The sequence below is a fragment of the Peromyscus eremicus genome, chromosome 8a, assembly GCF_949786415.1.
Source record: "Peromyscus eremicus chromosome 8a, PerEre_H2_v1, whole genome shotgun sequence".
Taxonomy (NCBI): Eukaryota; Metazoa; Chordata; class Mammalia; order Rodentia; family Cricetidae; genus Peromyscus; species Peromyscus eremicus.
Window position 1 is genome coordinate 922,756 of NC_081423.1, and position 24,933 is coordinate 947,688.

General features: G+C 42.6%; 1 protein-coding gene across 1 annotated transcript in view; it reads right to left on the minus strand.

Annotated features, from left to right (window-relative positions):
• Rrn3 (RRN3 homolog, RNA polymerase I transcription factor) overlaps positions 1-22,973 on the minus strand; it is a 42,869-nt gene extending 19,896 nt beyond the window's left edge. The window contains exons 1-11 of the mRNA XM_059269957.1: positions 22,857-22,973; positions 20,738-20,843; positions 18,738-18,794; positions 13,501-13,590; positions 13,226-13,355; positions 12,470-12,529; positions 11,360-11,423; positions 9,927-9,996; positions 8,974-9,072; positions 3,020-3,112; positions 1,345-1,483 (exon numbers count right to left, since the gene is read on the minus strand). Coding sequence (XP_059125940.1) covers positions 1,345-1,483; positions 3,020-3,112; positions 8,974-9,072; positions 9,927-9,996; positions 11,360-11,423; positions 12,470-12,529; positions 13,226-13,355; positions 13,501-13,590; positions 18,738-18,794; positions 20,738-20,843; positions 22,857-22,939 — 991 coding nt within the window. The 5' untranslated portion in view covers positions 22,940-22,973. The remainder of the gene's footprint in view (positions 1-1,344; positions 1,484-3,019; positions 3,113-8,973; positions 9,073-9,926; positions 9,997-11,359; positions 11,424-12,469; positions 12,530-13,225; positions 13,356-13,500; positions 13,591-18,737; positions 18,795-20,737; positions 20,844-22,856) is intronic.
• Between the last annotated feature and the right edge of the window lie 1,960 nt (positions 22,974-24,933).

Genomic DNA, 24,933 nt, shown 5'->3' on the forward strand with positions numbered 1-24,933 from the left:
ATAAATACATATTTTAAAGGAACACAATACCATAAAGAATCAGCATTTGAGTCAGGGCTGAAGATTCATGAGGTTCCAGCACAAAAGGAGGTGGGAGGCAGAAAAGCAAACCCAAACAAAAGTAAAACCCCAGAATTATCCACTAAGCTATGGCTATGACAGTATTTGACTGACTGCTTTTTGTGTGTGTACACCTCCAGACAAGGGTCCTAGGGTCACTTAGGCTGGGCTTTCGCAGCAGGCAGCAGGCAGTCCTCCATTTTGAGTCATCTCAATGGCTCCTGACTTTACTTTATCCAATGTAATCCCACAGTGACGAGGAAGCAAGCCCCATGTCACAAACTGCTGTAAAGCTACAAAAATGATCTTTCCTTTTTGTTTTTCTTTTTTGGTTTGTTTGGTTTTTTTGTTTTTTGTTTTTTGTTTTTGTTTTTGTTTTTGTTTTTGTTTTCTTCAAGACAAGGTTTCTCTGTGTAGCTTTGTGCCTTTCCTGGAACTCACTTTGGAGACCAGGCTGGCCTTGAACTCACAGAGATCCGCCTGCCTTTGCCTCCGAGTGCTGGGATTAAAGGCGTGCACCACCACCGCCCGGCCTTTTTGTTTTTCAAGACAGGGTCTCATGGAGCCCAAGCTAGACTGCAATTCACTATGGAGAAAAGGCTGACCTTGAACTGGTGTTCTTCTTGCCTCTATCTCCCAGGTTCTGGGCTTACAGACATGGACCACTATGCCAAGCCTTCCAAATCAATGCTGAATAAACTCATTCTTTTTTTTTTTTTTTTAATTTCATTTGTTTGTTTCAAGACAGAGCTTTTCCTTGTCTTTCTGGCTATCCTGAGACTTGCTCTATAGACCAGACTGGTCTCTAACTCAGACATCCACCTGAGTGCTGGGATTAAAGGCATGAGCCACTATACTCAGCTAATAAACTCATTCTTAAACCAGAGCAAGGCGCATGGACATGCAGTCTCCGGGCTGTTTGCTGAGGATTGGTTCACTCAGTGAAGTTGATGTCCCAACACTGAGCATAATGCAGACATCTAACAGGAGCCTCTCAAGGAACTACAGAGTACAGGCAGCACCCTGAGACGGTCAGCACACCATTGTTAAATTTCTTGAGCATCTCAAACACAAGTAATCTCTTCTAAAGTTGGCCAAACTCCATCCATTACCCTTTATTACACAACAATGAAAACACCATGGTCTTCAAAGTTAAATACTGGAGATTAAAACCCACCCTCATTTTCTAACTATGTGACACTGCCACAGAAGCTCCTCCACCTGACCTTTTCTTATCTCATTTGCAAGATATCGACAGACTATCTAGGTTACTCTGGTTATTACCATCCACATGGCAGACATCCTCAATGTAGGACAGAAGCAAGGACAGCAGGATGTCCAGGCGCTCGGCGATAGGATGAGCCATCTGGCTAGGCCGATGTAGGTCAGCTTTCTTTCCAGGTTCAGTGTCCTCATCTTCATCCTGAGGAAGTAAAAACTGACATTATTGAAGTCTTTCCTGTTTGGGGAAACTGGCATAGGCTACTATTTCTTCTAAAAGAAAAGAGTAAATGCAGACACTGTCCCAGACTCATTTAGAGATACAGTTCAAAGCCACTTCTCGAATTTTAAACAAACATCAGTCTGACTCTCCTTTTTCCTTTTCTTTATTTTTTGGGGGTTTAGGGATGGAGTGAGTAGGAGAGGTAGAGTACTGGACTGGACCCTCATGAATACTAGGCATGTGTGCTAGCACTAAGTTGTACCCTCAGCCTGACTCTCAAGATCCAAACACAACTGGCTGTACCAGCAGCACATTCCCATCCCCAACTTCGGTGACTTCTGTAGCTGCATTGCTGGGGCTGAGTCTCCTCACAGCTTCTCCAGTCACAACCTCAGAATCAATGCCAAGGAGTCAAAAAAGGCATAGAGCCAGCGGGATTCTCGGCGAGCAAAGGCATTTGCTGCCAACCCTAGTGACCGGAGGCTGATCTCCAGAATCCACATGGTAGAAGAGAACAGACTCCAGAGAGCTGTCCTCTGGCCACATACTCAAGGCACACATGTGTGCTACTTCCTGCCTGATCCCAGAAAACAGGCTCTCACTTAGCTTCACCCCAACTTCCTTGTTCTGATGCCTGGCCTCAAGATTCAGCTCAAACTCTGGGCAGGTGAGCTCCACTCCACATATCCCAATTAGACAGTGACAACTTTAAGGTATCTAACTAGCAAAACATTTAAACTCAACTGGGACACTTTCTGCTTGCTGTTTCCTCACAGATGCTTGTGACTTATAGAAATAATGAAAAAAATTTTAGGAATGAAAGTGAAACAAAATTCCCCAAAACCAAACTTAAAGTCTTGGACATAAACCATTCACAGACAGTAAATAACACGTCAGCACTGAGCGAGGTATCACACCTATAATCCCACAGCATGCTTATTTAAGGAGTATTCTCAAGTTTGTTAAACTACTTCATTTATATATTTATATATTACCACGAGTATGTGAGGGGACACACATGTGCACATGCACGTGGAGGTCACAGGTTGCTTGGTTTATTCTTCCTCGGGAATGCTGTCCACCTCCAAGACTGGGTCTCTCATTAACCTGGTAATCACCAATTACCCTAGACTGTCCCAATACCATGCCAGGGATCCTCCTGTCTGTGCCTCACTAGTGCTGGGATTCTGAGTACACATCAGCACACCCAAATTTTTCTCTGGGTTCTAGGGTCAAACTTAGGTCCTTATATGTACAAGGAAAGCTACACTCTGGCAGCACAGCTATCCTTCCACACCCTCCACTGTTCTGTTCTAACAGAAAGCCTCAAAAAAGGCTTTAAGCCTATTAACGGCTCTAAGCCATCTGCTGTGTCTTTCTTTACACACTCTGAAGTGATGAACTTCCAATGTATGCTTCTGTTAATAGGAATGCTAATCATAAAGACAAGAATCAAAATACAAGATAAAAATAAAGAAGTTTAACCATCAATATCAAAACAAAAGAGGTGCTGACCATATTAAACAATCCTTCTGTGGAATCTGTCCCACCACAAGACTGAGCTGCTGCCTCTTCAGCATCTTCAATATCCTGCCGGGATACACTCACCTATATCACAAAAAAATAAATGAAAGCAGTTAAAAATGCAGCTATTTGTAGCTGAAAACTAATCTACTAGATGTGTTACATTTGTTTATGCTGCAGAATATTACTTTAACTGTGTAAAGGTGTGTTACATTTGTTTGTGCTGCATTTGTTTAATTATGTAAAGATGTGTTGCATTTGTTTCACTTTGCCTGCCTAAGGCACCTGATTGGCGCATGCCTTTAATCCCAGCACTCAGGAGGCAGAGCCAGGCAGATCTCTGTGAGTTCAAGGCCAGCCTAGTCTACAGAGTGAGATCCAGGACAGGCACCAAAACTACACAGAGAAACCCTGTCTCGAAAAACAAAACAAAAAGCTGAACAGGCAATAGCTAGGCAGGAGAGCAATAGGCAGGGCTGGCAGGAAGAGAGTAGGAAGGAGGAGAAATCTACACAAAAGGGAAGACGGGAGGAGAGAACGAGGGAGAAAGGGAGGGACACGCCAGCCAGACATAGAGACAGTAAGATATACAGGAGCGAGGGAGGGAGGGAGGGAGGGATGGAGGGATGGAGGGAGGGAGACAGAGAGCGTAGATGAAGAGAAACAGATTAAAACTGGAGCTAAGGTCGAGCATTCATAACTAATAAGAAGTCTCCATATGTCATCATTTGGGAGCTGATTGGTGGCCCAAAAGAAAGCCTGCTGTGAGTGGCTAAGATCAAAAACACTGATGACAGTCAATGTTGGAGAGGATGAGGAGCAAGGGGAACACTCCTCCACTGTTGGTGGGAGTGCAAACTTGTACAGCCACTGTGGGAATCAGTATGGCAGTTTCTCAGAAAATTGGGAATCGATCTACCTCAAGACCCAGCCATACCACTCTTGGGCATATACCCAAGGAATGCTCAATCATACCACAAAGATACATGCTCAACTATGTTCATAGCAGCACTATTTGTAATAGCCAGAACCTGGAAACAACCTAGATGCCTGTCAACTGAAGAATGGATTAAGAAAATGTGGTACATATACACAATGGAGTACTACTCAGCAGAGAAAAGCAATGACATCATGAAATTTGCAGGCAAATGGATGGAACTAGAAAATATCATCCTGAGCGAGGTAACCCAGACTCAGAAGAACAAACATGGTATGTACTCACTCATGAGTGGATTCTAGATATAAAGCAAAGAACAATCAGACACAGATCCCTACCTAGCAGGGAGGACCCTAGGATGAGTGTGGCTTATAATAAGTTTTGGTTTTGCCCAATCACTGGGCATGCTTTAGTGAAACATTTCACTATTAGGATAAGAATTTGTACTATATCAAGCTAATGAAAGGCTGTACTTTCAGGAGGGAAGGCTAAAATCTTTTTAGATTATGGGTTAGCCTATAGAAAAATGTCTGCCATAAATCAAACAGTGAAGGGGAAGATGAATAGGAATCTCACTTACACAACTTAAATAAAACATAGTTCTCTGAACAGATGAAGATAGGTTTCTTCTGTATCCCAGAATCTAATCAATACTTATATGTATAATTCAGCTATTATTTGGCTTAAAAGGGTTCATTGGGAAATGTTATCATTTTTACTATTTTCTACAGAGAAAATACTTTACTGTTTAAAATAACCCTGGACTTTTGAATTATAACCTGTTTTTATGTTAAAAAAAAAAAAAAAAAAAGTGTGCCACCACCAGCAACTGGCTGGGTTCTTTTGTTTTGTTTTGTTTTGTTTGTTTAAAGCTAATAAATAAAACACTATATCTTCTGGGGGTAAAAAAGAAAGAAAAAAAGCCTGCTACATACTATGTTGTTTGCTTTTTGAGACAGGGTCTCTTTACATAGCCCAGACTGTCCTGGGACTCACTGTGTAGACCAGGCTGGCCTCAAACTCACAGAGATGCCTCTGCCTCCTGAGTGCTGGGATTAAAAGTTTGCACTACAACACCCAGCTTACTTTACATATTTTAAAGGGCTCCATCTGCATCTTATAAAGCACTTCAACATAATGGTGGTACAAACTACCACATAAAGAAGCTGAAACATGGTAAGGCAAGCCCTTCACCAGTGTACCTAACAGAGGTGAGATGTGACACTCATCAGCCTCAACGAAATGACATTCTTTCCACCTCTTTCAAAGACCAAGACACATACAGGTCATAGATATGTGGTCATATTATTCAAATCATGACTTTTCTCACTGCCTACATATGAGCTTCACAGACATAATTTAAGAAACTTCACAGCAAAGCTAGGCAGAAATGTAACACCAAGAAAACAATTATCAGTGTATACAACTTCCAGCTCTTCCTAAATCTACCTCTTTCCATCTCCCTATTCCCTATAGTGTTTTTGTCAACCCATATGGTAGCACATAACAGTAATCCCAGCACTCAGGAGATTGAGACAAGAGAATCTAAAGTTCAAGGCTACCTGGAGCTACAGAAATCCCCTTCAAAAAAAAAGAAAGAAAAAGAAAAGCTGGGTATTGTAGGATGAAGCAGGCAGGAAGGGCTACCTTGAAGTCAAGACCAACCTGGGCTACACTGTGAGACCCTGTCTCATGAGATAATAGAGAGATGGCTCAGCTATTAAGAGCACTTGTTCTCTCTCATTCATTCATTTATTTATTTATTTATTTATATACTTACTTATTTGGTTGTTTTCAAGACAGGGTTTCTCTGTGTAGCCCTGGCTGGCCTGGAACTCACTCTGTAGACCAGGCTAGCCTCCAACCTGCCTCTGCCTCCCAAGCACTGGGAATAAAGGCGTACAGGCAGCTAAGAGCACTTGTTCTTGCAGAGAATAATTCCCAGTACCCACACGGCAGCTCACACCCATCCTTAACTCTAGTTTCAGGGAATCCAAAACCCTTTCCTAGCCTCCACAGCCACCAGGCATACATGAGGTGCACAGACATACAATCGAACAAAAACACTCATACACATAAAAAATTTCAAAAATAAATAAATCAGAGCCAGTAAGATGGTAAAGGGAATTGCCACGAAGCCACTCAATCTCCAGAACAGGCATGGTGGAAGGAGAGAATCTCCACACACATGCCATTACACAAGACACAAAAAATAATGTTTAAAAAAAGGGAGCATGGGGGCAGGGGACCAAAAACTAAGTAAAATAAAAATAAAAAAAATTAAAATGTTTTTCTCCACCAAGAGTTCTTTCTGTCTTGCCAGGCATGATGTCTTTAATCCTGACACTCAGGAGGCAGAGGCTGGGGGAATCTCTGTGAGTTTAAGGCCTGGTCTACATATCAAACTCCAGGACAACCACGACTACACAGAAAGACCCTGTCTCAAATAACAACAATATCAAAAGAAAATGAGGGCTGGAGAGATGGCTCAGAGGTTAAGAGCACTGCCTGTTCTTCCAGAGGTCCTGAGTTCAATTCCCAGCAACCACATGGTGGCTCTCAACCATCTGTAATGAGATCTGGCGCCCTCTTCTGGCCTGCAGGCATGCATGCAGGCAGAACACTACACATAATAATAAATAAATCTTTAAACCACCCACCCACCCCCTACACCCACCCCCCGACCCCACCCCTGCCAAAAAAGAAAATGAGTTCTATCTCCTCAGGTCGCAGCCCTACTCAAGAAACCCCGATTCTGAGTCATGCCCATACTGCGTACTTCCTAACCTCCTCCTAACCCTCTACTCTCTCTGAACTGCAGTATTTACTGGCAAACCATCTCAGAAAACACCAAAACCATTACAAATCTAAGGACTTTTTACAATTTCATGTGCAAGGGCTGGAGAAGATGACTTGGCAGTTAAGAACACTGGCTGCTTTTGCAGAGGACCTGAGTTTGATTCCAAGCAGGCACATGATTGATTCCAAGCAGGCACATGATTGCTCACAACAAGTTAACAGGAGCACTGATGCCTCTTCTGATGTTCACAGGTAGCAGGCACGCGCGCGTGCATGCGCACATGTGCGCGCGCGCACACACACACACACACACACACACACACACACACACACACACACGTTTGCATGTATGCGACCTTACATTTGATTTGTAGGCATGTTTGTGGGGGCAAGCCCAACATTGTTATCAGCAGTCTTCCTCAATTGCTTTCAACCTTACTCACCAAGGCAGGTCTCTCAGAACCTAGACATCGCAGCTAAGGCTAGTCTAGCTAACCAGCTGGCTTAGAGACCCTAACTGCTTTCTAAGCACCTGCACTAGGCAGGCCACCACACCTACTTTAAGCTCACATGGGCACTTCACTTGATGAGCTATCTGCACAGACCAAGTTCATGGACTTTTGCTTTGTTCATCCCTGTTGGTACTGACCAGACTCTTTCTTCTTCCAGATCCTCCCAATACCCACAGACTAAGTTTCCTCTCTCTTCTGACCACTCCTGCTCCCATCCTGCCTGCATTGTTCCACAAGCCTGTCATTAGTTCCTTGCTACAAACTAGTGAGTACTCTCCAACTAGCCCTTACCTGCAACTAAACCTGTCCAAACTGGAACATGTATCTACAGCCTACTTCCTCTGTTTCTTTAAACAAAACAAAGCTTGACCTGTCTATCATACCTAAGTAAGAATTTTCAAACATATATGGATTCAGAACATCATTTTAACATTCAATCTGGGCCTTCCTCACACCCATACCGCACAGTCCCAAAAGGCAGTCTAGATCACAGCACTTCCTACAACGCACCTGTGCCTTGGTATGACTATATATGCCTGCCCCAACCTAAGATTGAACTGTTAACAATTGCCAGAAAATAGGTGAAGTTCAAAAGTGTAACGAGAATGAAGCAAATAACTGGATTGTTTTCACTGTTGCTATTCCTCTTAGTTTGGTTTCTATTGCTGTGAGGAGACACCATGACCATGGCAACTCTTTTGGTTGTTGTTGGTTGGTTTTTGTTTTGTTTTGTTTTGTTTTTTTGAGACAGAGTTTCTCTGTGTAGCTTTGGAGCCTTTCCTAGAACTCACTCTGTAGACCAGGCTGGCCTTGAACTTGTCACCACCTCCCAGCTCTGACCATGGTAACTCTTATAAAGAAAACATTTAATCAGAGGTTAAGTCAATTATCATCATGGTGGGGAACACAGCAGCATGCAGGCAGAGGTAGTGCTTGGCGCTGAGAATGCTACATCTTGCAGGTAACAGGAAATCAACTGACACACTGGGCAGTATCCTGAGTATATGAAACCTCAAGCCTGCCCTCACACTTCCAACAAGGCCACGCTGTTGTAGAATATTATTTTAAGGTGTGTTACTTTTGTTTGTGTTGCATTTGTTTAACTCTGGGAACCTGTGATACTTTGCCTGTCTAAAACACCTGATTGGTCTAATAAAGAACTGAATGGCCAATAGCAAGGTAGGAGAGAAAGACAAGGCTCGCAGGCAGAGACTATATAGAAGGAGAAATCTGGGAGGAGAAAGAAGAAAAGAGATGAAGGGGGGGGAGGACATCAGAGCCAGCCACCCGGCTACACAGCAAGCCATGGAGTAAGAGCAAGATTTAGAGAAGTAAAAGAGCAGGGAAAGCCCAGAGGCAAAAGGTAGATGGGATAATTTAAGGAAAGCTGGCTAGAACCTAAGCCAAGCTAAGGCTGTGCATTCATAATTAAGACTAAGCCTCCATGTGTGATTTATTTGGGAGCTGGATGGTGGGCCTTCAAAAGAGCCAAAAGAGTTTTAAAAAAATAGCCAATAACACCACACCCACTCTAACAAAGCCATGCCTCCTAATAGTGCCACTCCCTGTGAAATTGTGGGATTATTGGGAACAATTACATTCAAACTACCACACTATTGTTTCACACATACAAAATATGTAGTCATAAAATTCCATAAATGGAAACAGAGAAAAAATACAGGTGATCGGATACTTACGTCTAACTTGAGTAATTTTTCAATAACAAGTTCCAGGATTTCACGCCTCAAAGTTGGAAAATACACACTTATCCTTAGTAAATTATGAACATAACATTCCTAAAGCATGAGACATAAAAAGATGAACAATTTAGCACAGTATATCAGGACATAAACAAAACATCAATTATGTAACTTTACTTTAAATACATGAATAGAAAAGGGACTATCAGTTCAGAAACTGCACTGTTCAAGTCTACGTATGTTAAGTGTATTTAATCTAATCACCTCCAGTAAATGTTTCCTACTTAGTAATACACTATTACCCTCTGGTAACTTTCTTTTTTTTTTTTTTTTTTAATTTATTCATTTGTAGTGATGGGAATCAAACCCAGGACCTGGTGCTTGCTAAGCAAGCACTCTGCCACTGAGTTACATCTGGTAATTCTTATGTGCGTAAGCATTCAACACAAAAGATATTTCTGAAATGGATTCTGACCATGACCAACCTACACACAGTAATAAAATGGTACTGAGAATTTCAAGGAGTTACTAGCTAAGAAAAGAATTAGACACTAGGAGTAATAGCTCACACCTATAATCCCAGCACTTAGGAGGCCTTGAGGCTAGCCTGAACCACAGATTAGGACCCTGTTTCAGAAAATATAATAATGAAAAAAAAAAGAATACAAGAAATGTTTAGCCTTCTCTCTCTCTGTTGATTTTTTTTTTCAGACAGGGTCTTACACTGCAGTTCAGGCTCACCCCAAACTTGACGAAGTCCTCTTGCTTAACCTCCCAAGTATCAAGATCACTCAGGATCACAGGCCTATACCATAACCTCTGTAAAAACAAAGTCTTGAGTTTAAAAGTCTAGAAAGGTATTTTTAAGATAGTAATAATAATAATAATAATAATAACAACACCGTCTAAAATAAAGTCACAAAACAATCTTTCCATGAAAAATTTCTTACCAATGTTCTCTCTGATTTTCTCACAAATGGAAATTTGTCTACCAGTATTGGCATTAGAAACCACGGTGTCCTATTTAAAAAGAAAAAAAAAAATCCAATCCACGTTACATGGACTTTCTAAGAAACTAGCATATGCATCCTAAGAACAATGAGGACATAAGAGGCAAAAATAGAACCCTAATTAAGCAATTAAAGGCCCAATCAAAGCAGTTTCAGAGAAAAATCTAAAACAACTTATGTAAAAATATACTTTACTATGTTAGTAACATCAAGTCAAAAGACAGGCTTTTCTTCTACGAAAGATTAACAGACTTCCGTTTAAGAACATGTATCAGTACATAAGTATATTATTTATAAAGAGGCAAATGTCATTAACTTGGTATTTTTTTATTAAGGCAGGGTCTCATGTAGCCCAGGCATCAAACCGTGCGTAGGATGACCTTCAAAACCTGATTCTCCTGACTCTACCTTCCCAACTATTGAGGTTACACATATACAATACTCCATCCCCAGCTTCCCATTTTCAGTTAACAAAAGTAATATTCTATACTGCCAAAGAAACCCCCAAGCTTGCCCTGCTTTGTGATAACCACATTTATCCCCATGGCACAGTGTACAAACAATTCTCAGTTCAAGTATTTGGATATCTTATCTGTTGAAGATAAAAGCAAAATCCCAACTTCTGTACAAGAGAGGCAGAAGCATTGTGTGTAAATTAAATATAAGTTAAATAGTTAAACAGGCATGAGATGACTCAGGTCTGGCATCTGGGTTTCAGCTCTAGCTACACAGTAAGGTGGCAGAAGGGAAACTACCAACAGATGTCCTCTGACCAGCACCATACCCACACAAAAATTAAACTTTTAAATAAGTTAATAAAATAACAAACATGATGAACAGAAAACAAAAACAGAATTTTCAACATGTGTTATCAATACAATTGAAAAATAGCAATATAACCCAGTTTTTAATGCTATTAATAGCACTTGTAGCTAGAGCTTTTCTCTCTGGGTCCCACCAAGCCCCTGCAGTTCCATAGCCCACTTATAAAATAAACATACAGACGCTTATATTATTTAAATTGCTCGGCCATTAGCTCAGGCCTATCATTGTCTAGCTCTTACTCTTACACTCATATGTCGCCACGTGTTCCGTGGCTTTACCTGCTGCCTTTACATGATGCTCCCTGGACAGCAGGGTGGCGTCTCCTCCTCTCTGCCTTCCTATTCTCTCAATTCTCCTCTCTGCTAGTCCCGCCTATACTTCCTGCCTGACTACTGGCCAATCAGTGTTTTATTTATCAATCAATCATCCACAGCAAACACTCTGTAATCTGCCCGTCATCTCTTCCTTCCAGAGCTGTGTACACACATTACAGTGACCCACCAGAACTAAGCCCCAACTTGTTAAACTAAACAAAAAGGAATACTCACGATGGGACATATCTTGTTATTATTTGCAAGGCTCTATGACATGTGTCAAAATTTGCAGGAAGATCTACAAGGAAAAACTTGAAAGTATGAACATTGAAACTAAAAACTGCAAAATCATGTCCTGAAGCTAAAAACACTTTCTAACCAAAACTCAGTAACTGATCAGAGAAATAAGAATTGCAAGGTTTGCTGGGAAGTGGTAGCACACACCTTTAATCCCAGCACTTGGGAGGCAGAGGCAGGCAAATCTCTGTGAGTTCAAGGCCAGCCTAGTCTACACAGAGAGTTCCAGGACAGCAAGGACTACACAAAGAAACCCTGTCTCAAAAAACAAACAAGCAAAAAAAGAATTGCATGGTTTGTCTCTTCAATCAACAATGAGTATTAAGTGGATTAATTATGTGACACCTACATAGATTCTTCTAGAAAGAGCTAGAGTTTTTAGCTGAGCATGACAATGTATGCATATAATGATAACACTCCAGAGGCTGAAGCAGCAGGTTTGCTATGAGTTGGAGGCCAGCCAGAAGCTATAGAGACCCTACCTAAAAAACAAAATAAAATAAAGGGGGGGGGGGGAATCCTAGGATTTAGCTCAGCGGGTAGAGTGCTCACCTAGCATTTACAAAGCATTGAGTTCAATCTACATAATAGACATGACAATTCACTCTCATAACCTCAGCAATCAGGACGTGGGGGCAAGAGGATCTCAAGTTAAGGTCCTCTTTAGCTACATAAGTTCAAAGCCAGTTCAAGGACACATAAGGCCCTGTCTCCAATGGAGGGATACTATTTATTTTAGTAACACACCTAGAGTGGGTGATTGCACACTACGAATGTGTCCAAAAGAGTCTATAAACCTAGGAGTGATGATGCACGCCTTTAATCTCAGCACTCAAAGGCAGAAAAGGATGGATCTCTCTGATTTTGAAGACAGCCAGGCTACATAGTGAGACCCTCCCTGTCTCAAAAAACAAACAAACAAAAAAGATTCTATCAAAGGCTATCATTCATTGTTGTCTCCTTATAGAATAAGTGGTGAGACACCCTTTAGGACACGTTCTCAAAGGCACGTCTGTCCACTGCTTTAACAGTTCTCTTTATACTTACTGTCATCCTCATCATCAGAATCTGAAACATCTACGCCACCTTCCTTAATGATCACTCGGGCTTTGAAGGAAAAAGGAAATTTGTTATTCTAGTCTGTCATAGGCAAAAACAAGGAATAGAAATTTTTAAAGGCGGCGGCGGGCGGGCGGGCGGGCGGGCCGGCCTGGAAAGATGGCTTAGTGGTTATCTTCCAGAGGACCTGATTCCCAGCACCCACATGATGGCTCACAAATGCCTTTGAACTCTAGTTCAAATGGATCTGACACCCTCTTCCAGCTTCTTTGGGCACTATACACAGAGTGCATATACATACATGCAGAAAAAAACACACACACCAAAAAAATGAAATTAAGAAAGTCACATCCACATCCATATGCTTCCTGCCTATGACACCCTGTGTCATCACAGGGCCCTGCGAGCAAAGTAGCAGCCATCTAGAAGTGGCATCATGACCTTAGACCACAACTGTGAGCCAAACAAACTACTGTCTTTAGAATAAGGAAGGTAGTTGGGCGATGGTGGCACACGCCTTTAATCTCAGCACTTGGAAGGCAAAGCCAGGTGGATCTCTGTGAGTTTAAGGCCAGCCTGGTCTACAGAGCGAGATCCAGGACAGGCATCAAAACTACACAGAGAATCTCTGTCTTTAAAAACCAAAAAAAGAAAAAGAAAAAAGAATAAGAAAGGTAAGGGCAATGAAAGCTAGGGGAAAGGAAAAAGAAAATTCATTTTTACAAGCCAAGAATAACTACTTACGAGGTACAAAATGAGAAGCAATCATGCTGAGACATGGTCTAAGGAAGACAGTTTGTGCTGACACAAGATTACCAAGAAAAGCCAAATACTCCTCCACCACTGTCTGACTTCTCTTCAACCAAGGCAATCTCTAGAGATGGGAGAGGAAGACGATGCAAAAGTGAAACATACATATATATATATATATATATATATATATATATATATATATATATACACACACTGTTTTCAAAGTACTAAACTATCTGCTCATCAGTGAAATAAAGTGAACTTACCAATATGATGTTTATAAGTTGCTCAAAGTCTTTTGTCAAGTACATAACAGAGGAGCGAAATTCCAGCAGCCAGTTAATGATCTGGTCATCCTTAATTTAAAACAAAGAAAAATCATAAACTGTCTAAGGTTACAGAAAAATAATGGATATACTTTGTACCAGTCATCTATCAATAACATGTTTAAACTCAGGGAAACAAATATGCTCCACTAAGATAGGTCAGAGACTGGCCATGGTGTGCACTCCTATAATGTCAGCATGTGAGAAGCTGAGGCTTCAACTTTCAAGGCCTGAGCTATATACTGAGTTCCAGACCAACCTGACTTATAACATTTTAAAAGAAAGGACTAAGTGTAGAACAGTGACAATGCCCTTTCTTACCACGTTGGAGACCCTGGATTTGATGCCCAGCACTTCCTACACAAGCTAGGTAACTTGAGTCTGATCACCAGAAGACTGAAGAACTGGTTCAGCAGTCAAGAGCACTGGCTGCTCTTCCAGAGAACACAGGATCAATTCCCATCATCTACATAGTTTCTCTATGTAGCCCTGGCTATCTAGACCAGGCTAGCCTCAAACTCACAGAGATCTGCCTGCCTCTACCTCCCAAGCGCTGGGATTAAAGGCCTGCATCATCACTGCCCGCCTTCCCCTGGCTTCTTTAGGCACCAGGCACGTACACTGTGCCCAGACATACACATAGGGAAAACACCTACACAAATATAATAATAATAATTTTTTTTTAAAATCTGAGTCCACAAGTGCTCCTTACATAAGACCATACATACACTGCTGCATGTATGCCCATACACAAAAATTAAGTAAGAATTTAATAAAAAAGCAAATCAGCTGCAAGGCACAGCAGCACCTGCCTGTAACTCCAACATTCTGAGTCCACAAGTGGTCCTTGACTTCCACATGCACACTGCTGCATGTGTGCCCATACACAAAAATAAATTAAGAATTTAAGCTTTTTAATTAAAAAGCAAAGAGACAAAACCTTCAACATGGACATGTAGAGGATGTTTAAAATCCCAACTATAGCATAAAACAACAAAATGAAAGCCTGATCTCCTGGTCAACTCTACAGTGATCATATAAGTGAGGGATGCAGTGAGACCACTTAACCAGACCACTCTGTGGGTAGAGAGAAAAGTTTACTGGGGGAGCAAACTGTTGGGCTGCCTCTGAGAATACAGGACTGTAGCCAGACTTTCTTTGAACCACCAGCTCCCAAATAATGACACAGAGACTTCTTTTTTTTTTAATTACACTCATGATATTAATTACATTTGTGGTATTCATTGATTACATTTGCAGTATTCATTCAATAATTGTATTTATGATATTCATTAATTACATTAATTGTATTGGTTTATTACATTCATAATATTATGTCCTGATACTACTGTCCATTCGTGTGACTTTTCTATCACACAAAACAGAGATTCTGTACTTGGGAAATCATTGCTCTATAGTCCTTTCTTCTCCATCTTGAGATAACATCTAACCTTTCTGTCTCTATAAATTTGTATATTCTATATATTTCATATAATACAAAAAAATAAAAAAGGAAATCAGCTGCAAGGCACAGCGGCACCTGCCTGTAACGCCAACATTCAGAAGTAGAGGGAGGAGAATCTCAAGTTTGAGACAAGACTAGCTAAGATTATCTCAAAAAACACAAAGACTGGGGTTGTGGTAGAGCCCTTTCCCAGCATGCTTACATCCTAGTTTTCAATCTCCAACACTGGAAAAATAAGAACTACAAGAACACAGTCAGGGACTGCTGCTTTAGTAGTGAGCCCTGATTAGGAACAGACTATATGCAGCACTCTGAACAAGCAGACACAACTGCTATAGTTTTTACTGTGCCAAGAGTCTGCAGATGATCTGAGACTGAAGATCAGTAGACAAGTGCTGGGTCAGCAATGCACAAGGCCCACAACAAAAATCACAAAAATATTTATTATATGATACAAAAAAATTGGGGCTGAGGCTGGAGAGATGGTTCAGCAGTCAAGAGCTCATATTGTTCTTGCAGAAAACCCAAGTTCAACTTCCACGTTCCCAGTGTCCACATCAAGTGGTTCTTAACTGCCCCTAATTCTACCTCTAGAGGATCTCACATCCAGTGTGCACACGAGGAGCGCGCACAAATACACAATTTTTTGTTAGTTTGTTTGTTTTGAGACTGGGTCTTTGTATGTAGCCCTAGCTGTCCAGGAACTCCCTATGTAGACCAGGCCGGCCCCAAACTCACAGAGATTTGTTTGTACCTGCCTTTGCCTCCCTGTACTGGTACTAAAGGTGTCTACTATCACACCCAGTTAAATGCATTTTTTAAAGTTAAAGATTAAAAAAGGATCTGCTGAGGAATGGGTATAAGCTCCGACTTCTAGCCTCAGCACTAGGTTAGTAAGGGTGAGACCTGTTCACAGAAAATATAGTGCAACACAAAGAAACTAGCCCTTTGGATCCAAAAGAAGGTAAAGGTCAGGAAAAGCTTGAATACTTCAGGTGCTCTTAAAGGGTAGTATTTCTTACAGAGAAAAAGCACATTTTCAGAAAACTGAAAGTAAATCAGTATAGCTCCAGCATATATACAGTGAGCAAGCCAAAAGACAACTCTGAGGAACAAAGAAGGGTCAGGTAGGGCACAGAGTTCACGTACACTGGGTATATAATCAGAACGATCTGCTGAAGTCTGGGGAAATGGACCCAATGAAGAAAACACCATGCGCTTAGAGAACCAGAGAAAGCTCAAAGCAGCTGACACTTCACCAGGATCTGAGATTGAGTAGTTTGTAGACTATTACAGCAGTAGCAATAAACAGATATGCCATTCACTGTGTACCAGACAGTGTTCTAAGACTTTATCATATGTGAATTCATTTATTCCTTAGAATCACCCTACAGAGTGGGTACTACCCTGATCTCCATTTTACAGATGAGGGCACTAAAGTACAAGTGCAAGAACTCACCCTTGGGATGGAAGCAGTGTTGTCAGAGCCAATGTTCAAATAGTGTTAAGGAAGACCTCTAGCCACAAAGAAAAGACAACCAAAAACATACAGGTGGAAGGTGGCAAACTCAGGGAATGAAGTGTTTCTTAAGACTAAACATAATGTCACCAGCTGTACTGAAGTTAACCTCTATTCTTCTACAGGCATGAAGGTTTTAAGTAGGGAATGACATGACTAGGCATGTCCTGTGGAGAGAGATGAGTCAGGCATCACTGTTCAGAGTACATCTACAGGAAGAAGACAGAGCACAGCAGGCTCTAGAGAATAGTTACTAGAAGAATTCAGATTTGAGAACACCAACAAAGTCACACATGAAAGTTTTCTTTTCTTTTCTTTTTTTCTTCCCCCAACATGGATGAATGAAGAGATATAGAAGGTGAGAAAGTTCAGAAAGACCACAAAGTCCCTAACTCAAGAACTCGGGTAAGCAATTAACCAGTTTAGCATACAAAAGGATGCAAAGAAGTGTGTTCTGACTCGACATATTGGAGCATATTAACAATTCTGGAAGACACAATGAATAGGTAGTTAGGAAGCAAGTCTGGGGTCCACAAGAACAACAGGAGCAACAGCATTAGGAGTTACTAAGACACACGTAAATTTTTTTTTTTTTTTAAATTGAGGGCTAGAGAGGCAGCCCTCAATTACTGCTCTTCCAAAGGGCCTGGATTCAGTACCCAGCACCCACACGGCTGCTCACAACTTCTGATCTCCATCAGCACCAGGCATGCACACACAGACTGAACACGCATACATATAGACAGAATACTCATACACATAAAACAAAATAAACCTTTGAAAAACCCACTCAATACCAAAATTAAGAACATATCAAAAGGTTGGGCAGTGGTGGCACACGACTTTAATCCCAGTACTCAGGAGGCAGAGGCAGGAGGATCTGAGAGTTGGAGGCCAGCCAGGTCTACAGAGCAAGTTCCAGGACAGCCAGGACTACACAGGACAGCCAGGACTACACAGAGAAACCCTGCTCAAAAAAAAAAAAAAAAAAAAAAAAAAAAGGCTCAATCAAAAGATAATATACAAAACAAAGAACCTACCAATAAAGTGAATAGATAAGTAATGAGATGACAGAAAGATCACAAAAAATAAAGGGGATTTTAAGTGGGTAGCTAACAGTGTCAATTGCTGAGTTGGTATGAGGCTGTCAAATGCCACTGAAATGAGCATGAGAAATTACTAGGGAAGCCAGGCATGGTGGCCACACCCTTAATCCCAGCATTCAGTATGCAGAGACAGAAGGATCTCTCTCATTTGAGGCCACCTGGTCTACATAGTAAGTTCCAGAACAACCAGGGCTATGTAGAGAGACCCTGTCTCAAAAGAACAAAACAAAAAATTACTGGGGGTAAAAACATGATCACTGGTAACTTTTGCCAAAGTAATTAGAGCAGTAAGAAGTTGACTTCAATGTAAAGAAGACAGGAGGAATGTGGGTGTGCAGACTGTGAAGAGGAACACTCACAGCTAATGGAGAGTCCATATTTCAGGTTGGAGGCTGCCTGGGCAGCCTGGATATCAACTCATTGAGTCTTCTTTGTTCTTCCCTCGATCTTTCTTTTTTTAAGATTTATTTATTTTTATTTTATGGTTATGAATGTTTTGCCTGTATATATGTGCATGCAAGAGAGACTGCAGAGTCCTGAAGAGGGTATTATATCCCCTGAAATAGTTACAGATGGTTGTTAGCTGCCATATAGGTGCTGAGAATAGAACCTGAGTCCCCTGAAAGAACACCAAGTGCTCGTAACTGCTGTCTCTCTAGCCCACCCCTTTAATAAGTCACCAAGTATGGAGAGAGAGCAGGTGAAGCCCAGTCATCCAACCACTACATACCAGGAATATCCCTTCCTCCTACTTCTGACAACCAAAAGTGTTTCCAGCCCTTGTTAAATGTCTGCTAAGGGGGAGACTACTCCTGGTTGAGGAACACTGAGTTAAGTAAGATGGGATCATAGAAAGCAAGTTCCGGAGGACAGACCAGGACCATTGATATGACAACCTGGGGTCAATCCTAGAAACCCACATGGTAGAAAGACAGAGCTAACTCCTACAAATTGTCCCCTGGCCTTCACAACTCCTACAAATTGTCCCCTGGCCTTCACACTTGCTGTAGCATGCATGGGTGTGCACAAATGTACAAAATACACAATTAAAAGTAATAAATAAAATAAAGAGAATTTTTAAAATTACCTTTATATCAGGGTCTGAGAGCTGGTTCTTCAACAACTCTAAGTCATTTGTTTCACCCTTAACAAAGAGAAGAAATTAAAGTACAAGTACTATGGTTTCCTTTAAATATCAACAGAATTTTTATTATGCCTTGATATCTCATGGAATTGCAAAAGGACCTTTGGAACTTCTACACATCACTCACAATAATAAAGTAAGGACTATACAACTTCTAAGAATTCTTATTTAAGGCAGTTCTGGTCATTTGATATACCCATAATCCCAACTATTCAGAAAACAAGATCAAGGCCACCCGTCTGGGCAACCCCATCTCAAATATAAAAAGTAAAAAACACAAGGGCTGCAGCTATAGCTCAGTGGTGGAGGGCTTATCCTAGGTTCAATCCCTAATACTGCAAAGAAAAATAACCAAAGCAACAAGGAACTTGCTGAATCAGAAGTCTAGGACAAGGGAAGAGTCAATGGCTACACCATGGTGCAGACAACTTGAATACTACAGCAAATACTAATGAGAATTCTGTAAGTACGAGATAAAAAAACATTGTGATATGTCAGCAAGAATTAAGATACCATCTATTCATATGCATAAGTGGAAATTATAAGACCCAATCATTTATGTTCTATCTTTAGTGATGAGATAGTGGTTCTCGAGGAACCACTTAGCCAACATAAAACCAAAGATCTCTAGTTTATTCTCTTCTAAAGTAAAGCTTAGGTAACTCCTTAAGAGATAAAATGGCTTAGTGGAGCCAGGCATAGTAAGAAGGCAGAGACAGAGGCAGATGGATCTCTGTGAGTTCAAGGCCAGCTTAGTGTACAAAGCAGTTCTGAGCCAGCAAGAGCTATACAGTAAGACCCAGTCTCAAAGGGATAAAAAAAAATTATTTAATGGGATTATGTAATTCCAGGCTTGAGGCAAGAAGAGTGGAGTTAGACATCAGCCAGCCCTACACAGCAAGACTGTCTCAAAAAAATAAATAAATAAGTAGGAGCTGGAGAGACGGTTCAGGAGTTAAGAACACTGGCTGCTCTTCCAGAGGACCTGGATTCAGTTCCCAGCACCCACATGGCAGTTTACAACTGTCTATATATAACTCCTGTTCCAGGGGATCCAACACCCTCACACAGACACACATGCAGGCAAAACACCAATGCACATAAAATACAAATAAATAATTTTTTAAAAATAAATAAGAAAACAAACAAAAATTGTTCTATTTTAATTTTAACTTTAGCACTTGTTAAAGTTTTCAAAATTACTATATACAGCACTCTAAGACATAAAACCTCAGCAAAATCATTTTGATTACTTTTAAACTTACAATATCATGCATATCACTAAATATTCTATTTCAATATGGTATCTAAAAATATTTCCCTCCCTCCATTCCCCCATCTTTTTAGACCGGCAGTTCTCAACCTATGGATCACAGTCCCGTCAGGGACCGAATGACCTTTTCACAGGGGTCGCCTAAGATCCTCAGAAAACAGATAGATTATTATTCTTAACAGTAGCAAAATTAGTTATGAAGTAGCAAAGAAAATAATTGTATGGTTGGGGGTCACTACAACATGAGGAATTGTATTAAGGGGTCACAGCATTACGAAGGTTGAGAACCACTGTTTTAGACAGAGGCTGTGTAGCCCTGGAGGACCTCAAATTCATAAATACCCATCTGCCTCTGCCTCTAAGTGCTCACCAAGTCCAGAGTAAAATTTATTTTTAGGCTATTAAAAGGGCTCAACTGGGGAAGTGTTTTCCTGGTGAGAGCAAGGTCCCAGATCAATCTCCACCACTGAGAACCCTAAATAAATACACACACACACACACACACACACACACACACACGTTCATTTTACTATGTTCCCTGTGTCTATGGTTTTTTGGGGGGCAGGGAGGCACTCAGGAGGAACCCAGGGTCTTGATAATCTATTCTTCAGTGTAACACCTACTGTATTCTGACTAACCAAAGTCAACCCCACACAGTATCTCCTCATACCTTTTTGTATTTCAGTAAGACTTCTGTCACAGTTCCACCAAACCGAACAGTTTTTCTTGGGGGTGAATTGAAGAAATCACTGTCTAATGCAAGCATATCCGAAAGCCTGAAGAACCAGGAGTACCAGTCATTAAATTCATGACAGAGAATAACAGTGAACATTACTGTACCGACATCATTTTATGTGATGAGGCTAAAGTTTATTAAATGGCATTCCTGTTTCCAATCTTACTCCTACCAATCCATTCTTCACTCAGAAAAACTGTCTTCTCATGGCACTTAGAATAAGAATCCAAACTCAAACTCCTAATAGAGAAATAGCACATGCTCAAAAAACCAGCACTTGGGAAGCCGAGGCAGAATCCAGGAGTTCTGAGCCAACATAGGCTACATAGTGAGATTTTTAACTCAAAACTTATTTTTTATTTTTTAAGAGAAAGGGAAGGAAAAGAAATGAAAGAGACTCCAAATTCCTTCATTAATCCTGTAAGATCTCATTTAACCAAGAGTTCTTGCCTAACTTTCTGATCTCAGGGTACAAGCACTTGTTAAAAGCACGGTGTCCTTTCTTCCTCAGACTTGTCAAGCTGGTTCCCACTTCACTTGTTACTCACTCTGTTAGAAACACTCTTCCCACATATATACAAGGTTGAAGCTCAAATATCAGACCTGTGGAGTGTTGTAGTTCTCCATAGCACTAACTGATACCTGAAATGATCTTATTCATTTATTGCTGTCCCCTCCAGCTCTGCTGAGTACGAGAACGTTAGTCTCTGGTTAGGCTACTGTCCCCAGTGTCTTAACACAGTAAGCCCACACTTCATAAATAATTGTCAATATTATGCTAAGTGCTTTACAAAGTTTTGCTTCACTTAAACAGAAAATCATACAAAATCTAAAGGTCAAACTCCAAATGTTTTACAGGGATTTTTAAATGTTAGACAAGAAAAAGACTGCTTAGATAAGACACAGTTCAACTGGGTCTGCTGCTCACTTCTGCAGAAACAACCTTTAGAATTCAATTTGTTACCACTGATAGCATTCACCCGGAAATCCAAAACCCAGGGAATGCCATCCACATCTAGGCCAAAGAGGGAAGAAGAAACACCCAGAGGACAAGCCTGAAGTCCCAAAGGGTATCCCAAGAGTGAGCGGAAGACAATGGAACAGACAAGACTGACTAATGCAGCGCAACGGAAGGCCAGGCTCCTGCGAGGAGTGGGCACGCCCCCACCCCTCAGTCCTCAGCACACCCCGATCCCTCAGTCCTCAGCACACCCCGATCCCTCAGTCCTCAGCACACCCGACCTCAGTCCTCAGCACACCCCGACTTCAGTCCTCAGCACAGCACACCCCTCAGTCCTCAGCACACCCCGACCTCAGTCCTCAGCACACCCCGACCTCAGTCCTCAGCACACCCCGACCGCACAGTCCTCAGCACACCCCGACTCAGTCCTCAGCACACCCCGACCGCACAGTCCTCAGCACACCCCGACCTCAGTCCTCAGCACACCCCCGACCTCAGTCCTCAGCACACCCCGACCTCAGTCCTCAGCACACCCCGACCGCACAGTCCTCAGCACACCCCGACCTCAGTCCTCAGCACACCTCGACCTCAGTCCTCAGCACACCCCCGATCCCTCAGTCCTCAGCACACCCCGACCTCAGTCCTCAGCACACCCCGACCTCAGTCCTCAGCACACCCCCGACCTCAGTCCTCAGCACACCCCGATCCCTCAGTCCTCAGCACACCCCGACCTCAGTCCTCAGCACACCCCGACCTCAGTCCTCAGCACACCCCCGATCCCTCAGTCCTCAGCACACCCCGATCCCTCAGTCCTCAGCACACCCCGACCTCAGTCCTCAGCACACCCCGACCTCAGTCCTCAACACACCCCGACCTCAGTCCTCAGCACACCCCGATCCCTCAGTCCTCAGCACACCCCGACCTCAGTCCTCAGCACACCCCGACTTCAGTACTCAGCACACCCCGACCTCAGTCCTCAGCACACCCCGACTTCAGGCCTCAGCACACCCCGACTTCAGTCCTCAGCACGGCCAGAGCGCTCTCAGGCGGTTCGAGCCCCGGACCCGCAGGGGGAGGCCGCTCGGATCTTACCCAGTCCGCGACGTGCCCAGCGTGGCAGAGGCCGCAGCCGCCACATCACCCGGCAAGCTCGTGTGGAGCAGCGGAGCCGCCATCCGGCCAGAGCAGCGCAAACGCGGCGCCTGCCGCCGGAAGCCATGGCCGCTGGCCCGCCCCGGAAGTCGCGGTGGAGAGGCTGTCTCCAGCCAACGTGAGGAGAGCGTGGCTGTCGCAGGAGAAGGCCAATCTGTCCGGCCCTGTGAAGCGTACATAAGAATAGGCAGGGGCAGCTAGGCGGGGCCGGTCGGTGGCTGGGTTGCTCAAAACCTGAAAGAATCCTGCCATGGTGGCGTGCGCCTGTAAGCCTGGCTTCTGGAGGTGGAGGCGGGAGGATCAGGAATTCAAGACTAGACGATAAAGTGCTAGGACCTGGGTTACCCCGTAAAGAGCCCGGTGTGATGTTAGTCATACCAGCACTGGAGAGATGGAGACAGAAGGATCACTGGGACTCGCCGGCAGGACCTCCACGAGCACGCAAGCACCCACAGGACGCTAAAATCAAATCGAAGAAATTAAATCTTCCCTGTGGAGAGATTTAATGAACACATGATCTGTATGTCATTTTAGACAAACACGATAATCTTACTCTCTGGGAAACACATGGCACGCAGAAGCCTGTAGGCTGCGGTGAAAAACCAGAGGAGAGGGCTGGAGGGGTGTCTCCATGGCTAAGAGGACCCAGGTTCGAAAGCTGGTCTTGGTGATGCATGCCTTTAATCCCAGCACCGGCAGAGGCAGGCATTGAGTTTGAGGCTAGCTTGGACTACAGAAAAAGTTCCAGGACAGCCAGGGCTACACAGAGAGACCCTGACTCGAAGAAGAAAAAAAAAAAAAAAATGAGGACCAGGTTTGATTCCCAGCACCCGAGTGATGGCTCACAACTGTCATTCCCAGGGGATCTTATACCTCTGAGCACAGCAGGCACATAGTGCACAGACATATATGTATGCAAAACATCCAAGCACATAAAATAAATTTTAAAAGTTTTAAAGAGTTGTTTGATCCCCAGAAGACTTTTTTTTTTTTTTTTTTCTAGACAGGGTTTCTCCGTGTAGCTTTGGAGCCTGTCCTGGAACTCTGTAGACGAGGCTGGCCTTGAACTCACAGAGATCTACCTGCCTCTGCCTCCCAAGTGCTAGGATCAAAGGACACCACTAACTGGCAGCAGGATCCTCTAAACCATCGCTTCAGCCCACTTTTTTCTTCTTTTCTGATTATTGGTTTGGTTTGGGGTTTTGTGTTGTTGTTGAGACAGGGTCTCTCTAGGTAGCCTTGCAGAGATTCTGCTGCCTCTGCCTCCCAAATGCTGAAGTTGAAGGTGTGTATCACCATACCTTAGGCCCAGCCCATTTTTTTTTTTTTTTAGAAAGACTTACGTATTTCTGTGTGTGCCTACTTGTCTATATGTACATACCATGTTCATGCAGATGCCTGCGGAGGGATTTACTGGAATCCCTCCTGGAATTTTAGCTGTTGTTAGCTACCTGGCGTGAATGCAGGGAACCAAACCCAGGTCCTCTACAAGAAGTGCTCTTAACTGCTAAGCCATCTCTCCAGCCTCAAAGGAAGAGTTTTTCTTCAGAAAACAGCAGAAACTAAAGCTTTGTGACTGAGGGAGAGGAAAGACTACACCCCACTATCAGTAAGACAGAAAAATGAAACTTTTGGGAGCTGGGTAGAAATTAAGACAAAACTGTCTTCAGCATCTTGATAACTAAAAAGCATAGCTCTGTTTTGCAACATCATAAATCCAAATAGCATTCTTCGGTTTTGAATTGATTTTCTATCTGATACTGTTTTAGAGTTTCTGGGGAATGTTAGAGAGAAATCACCCAGTCTCCAGAGCAGGGAAAATAATTGCACATAAGCTTAATCAACGCTTCAGGATGGCTGTTTTTGCAGAAACCTATTCCCCTCTATCCCAAAGAAAAGCCAAGAGTGATGAACACAGTGCATGGGAGTGATGCACGAAGAACATTGAAAGACCCCCCGAAGGCAGTCTTCCCTCAGGAGAGACCCTCGCCCAAGGATCACACCGAGACCACGAATC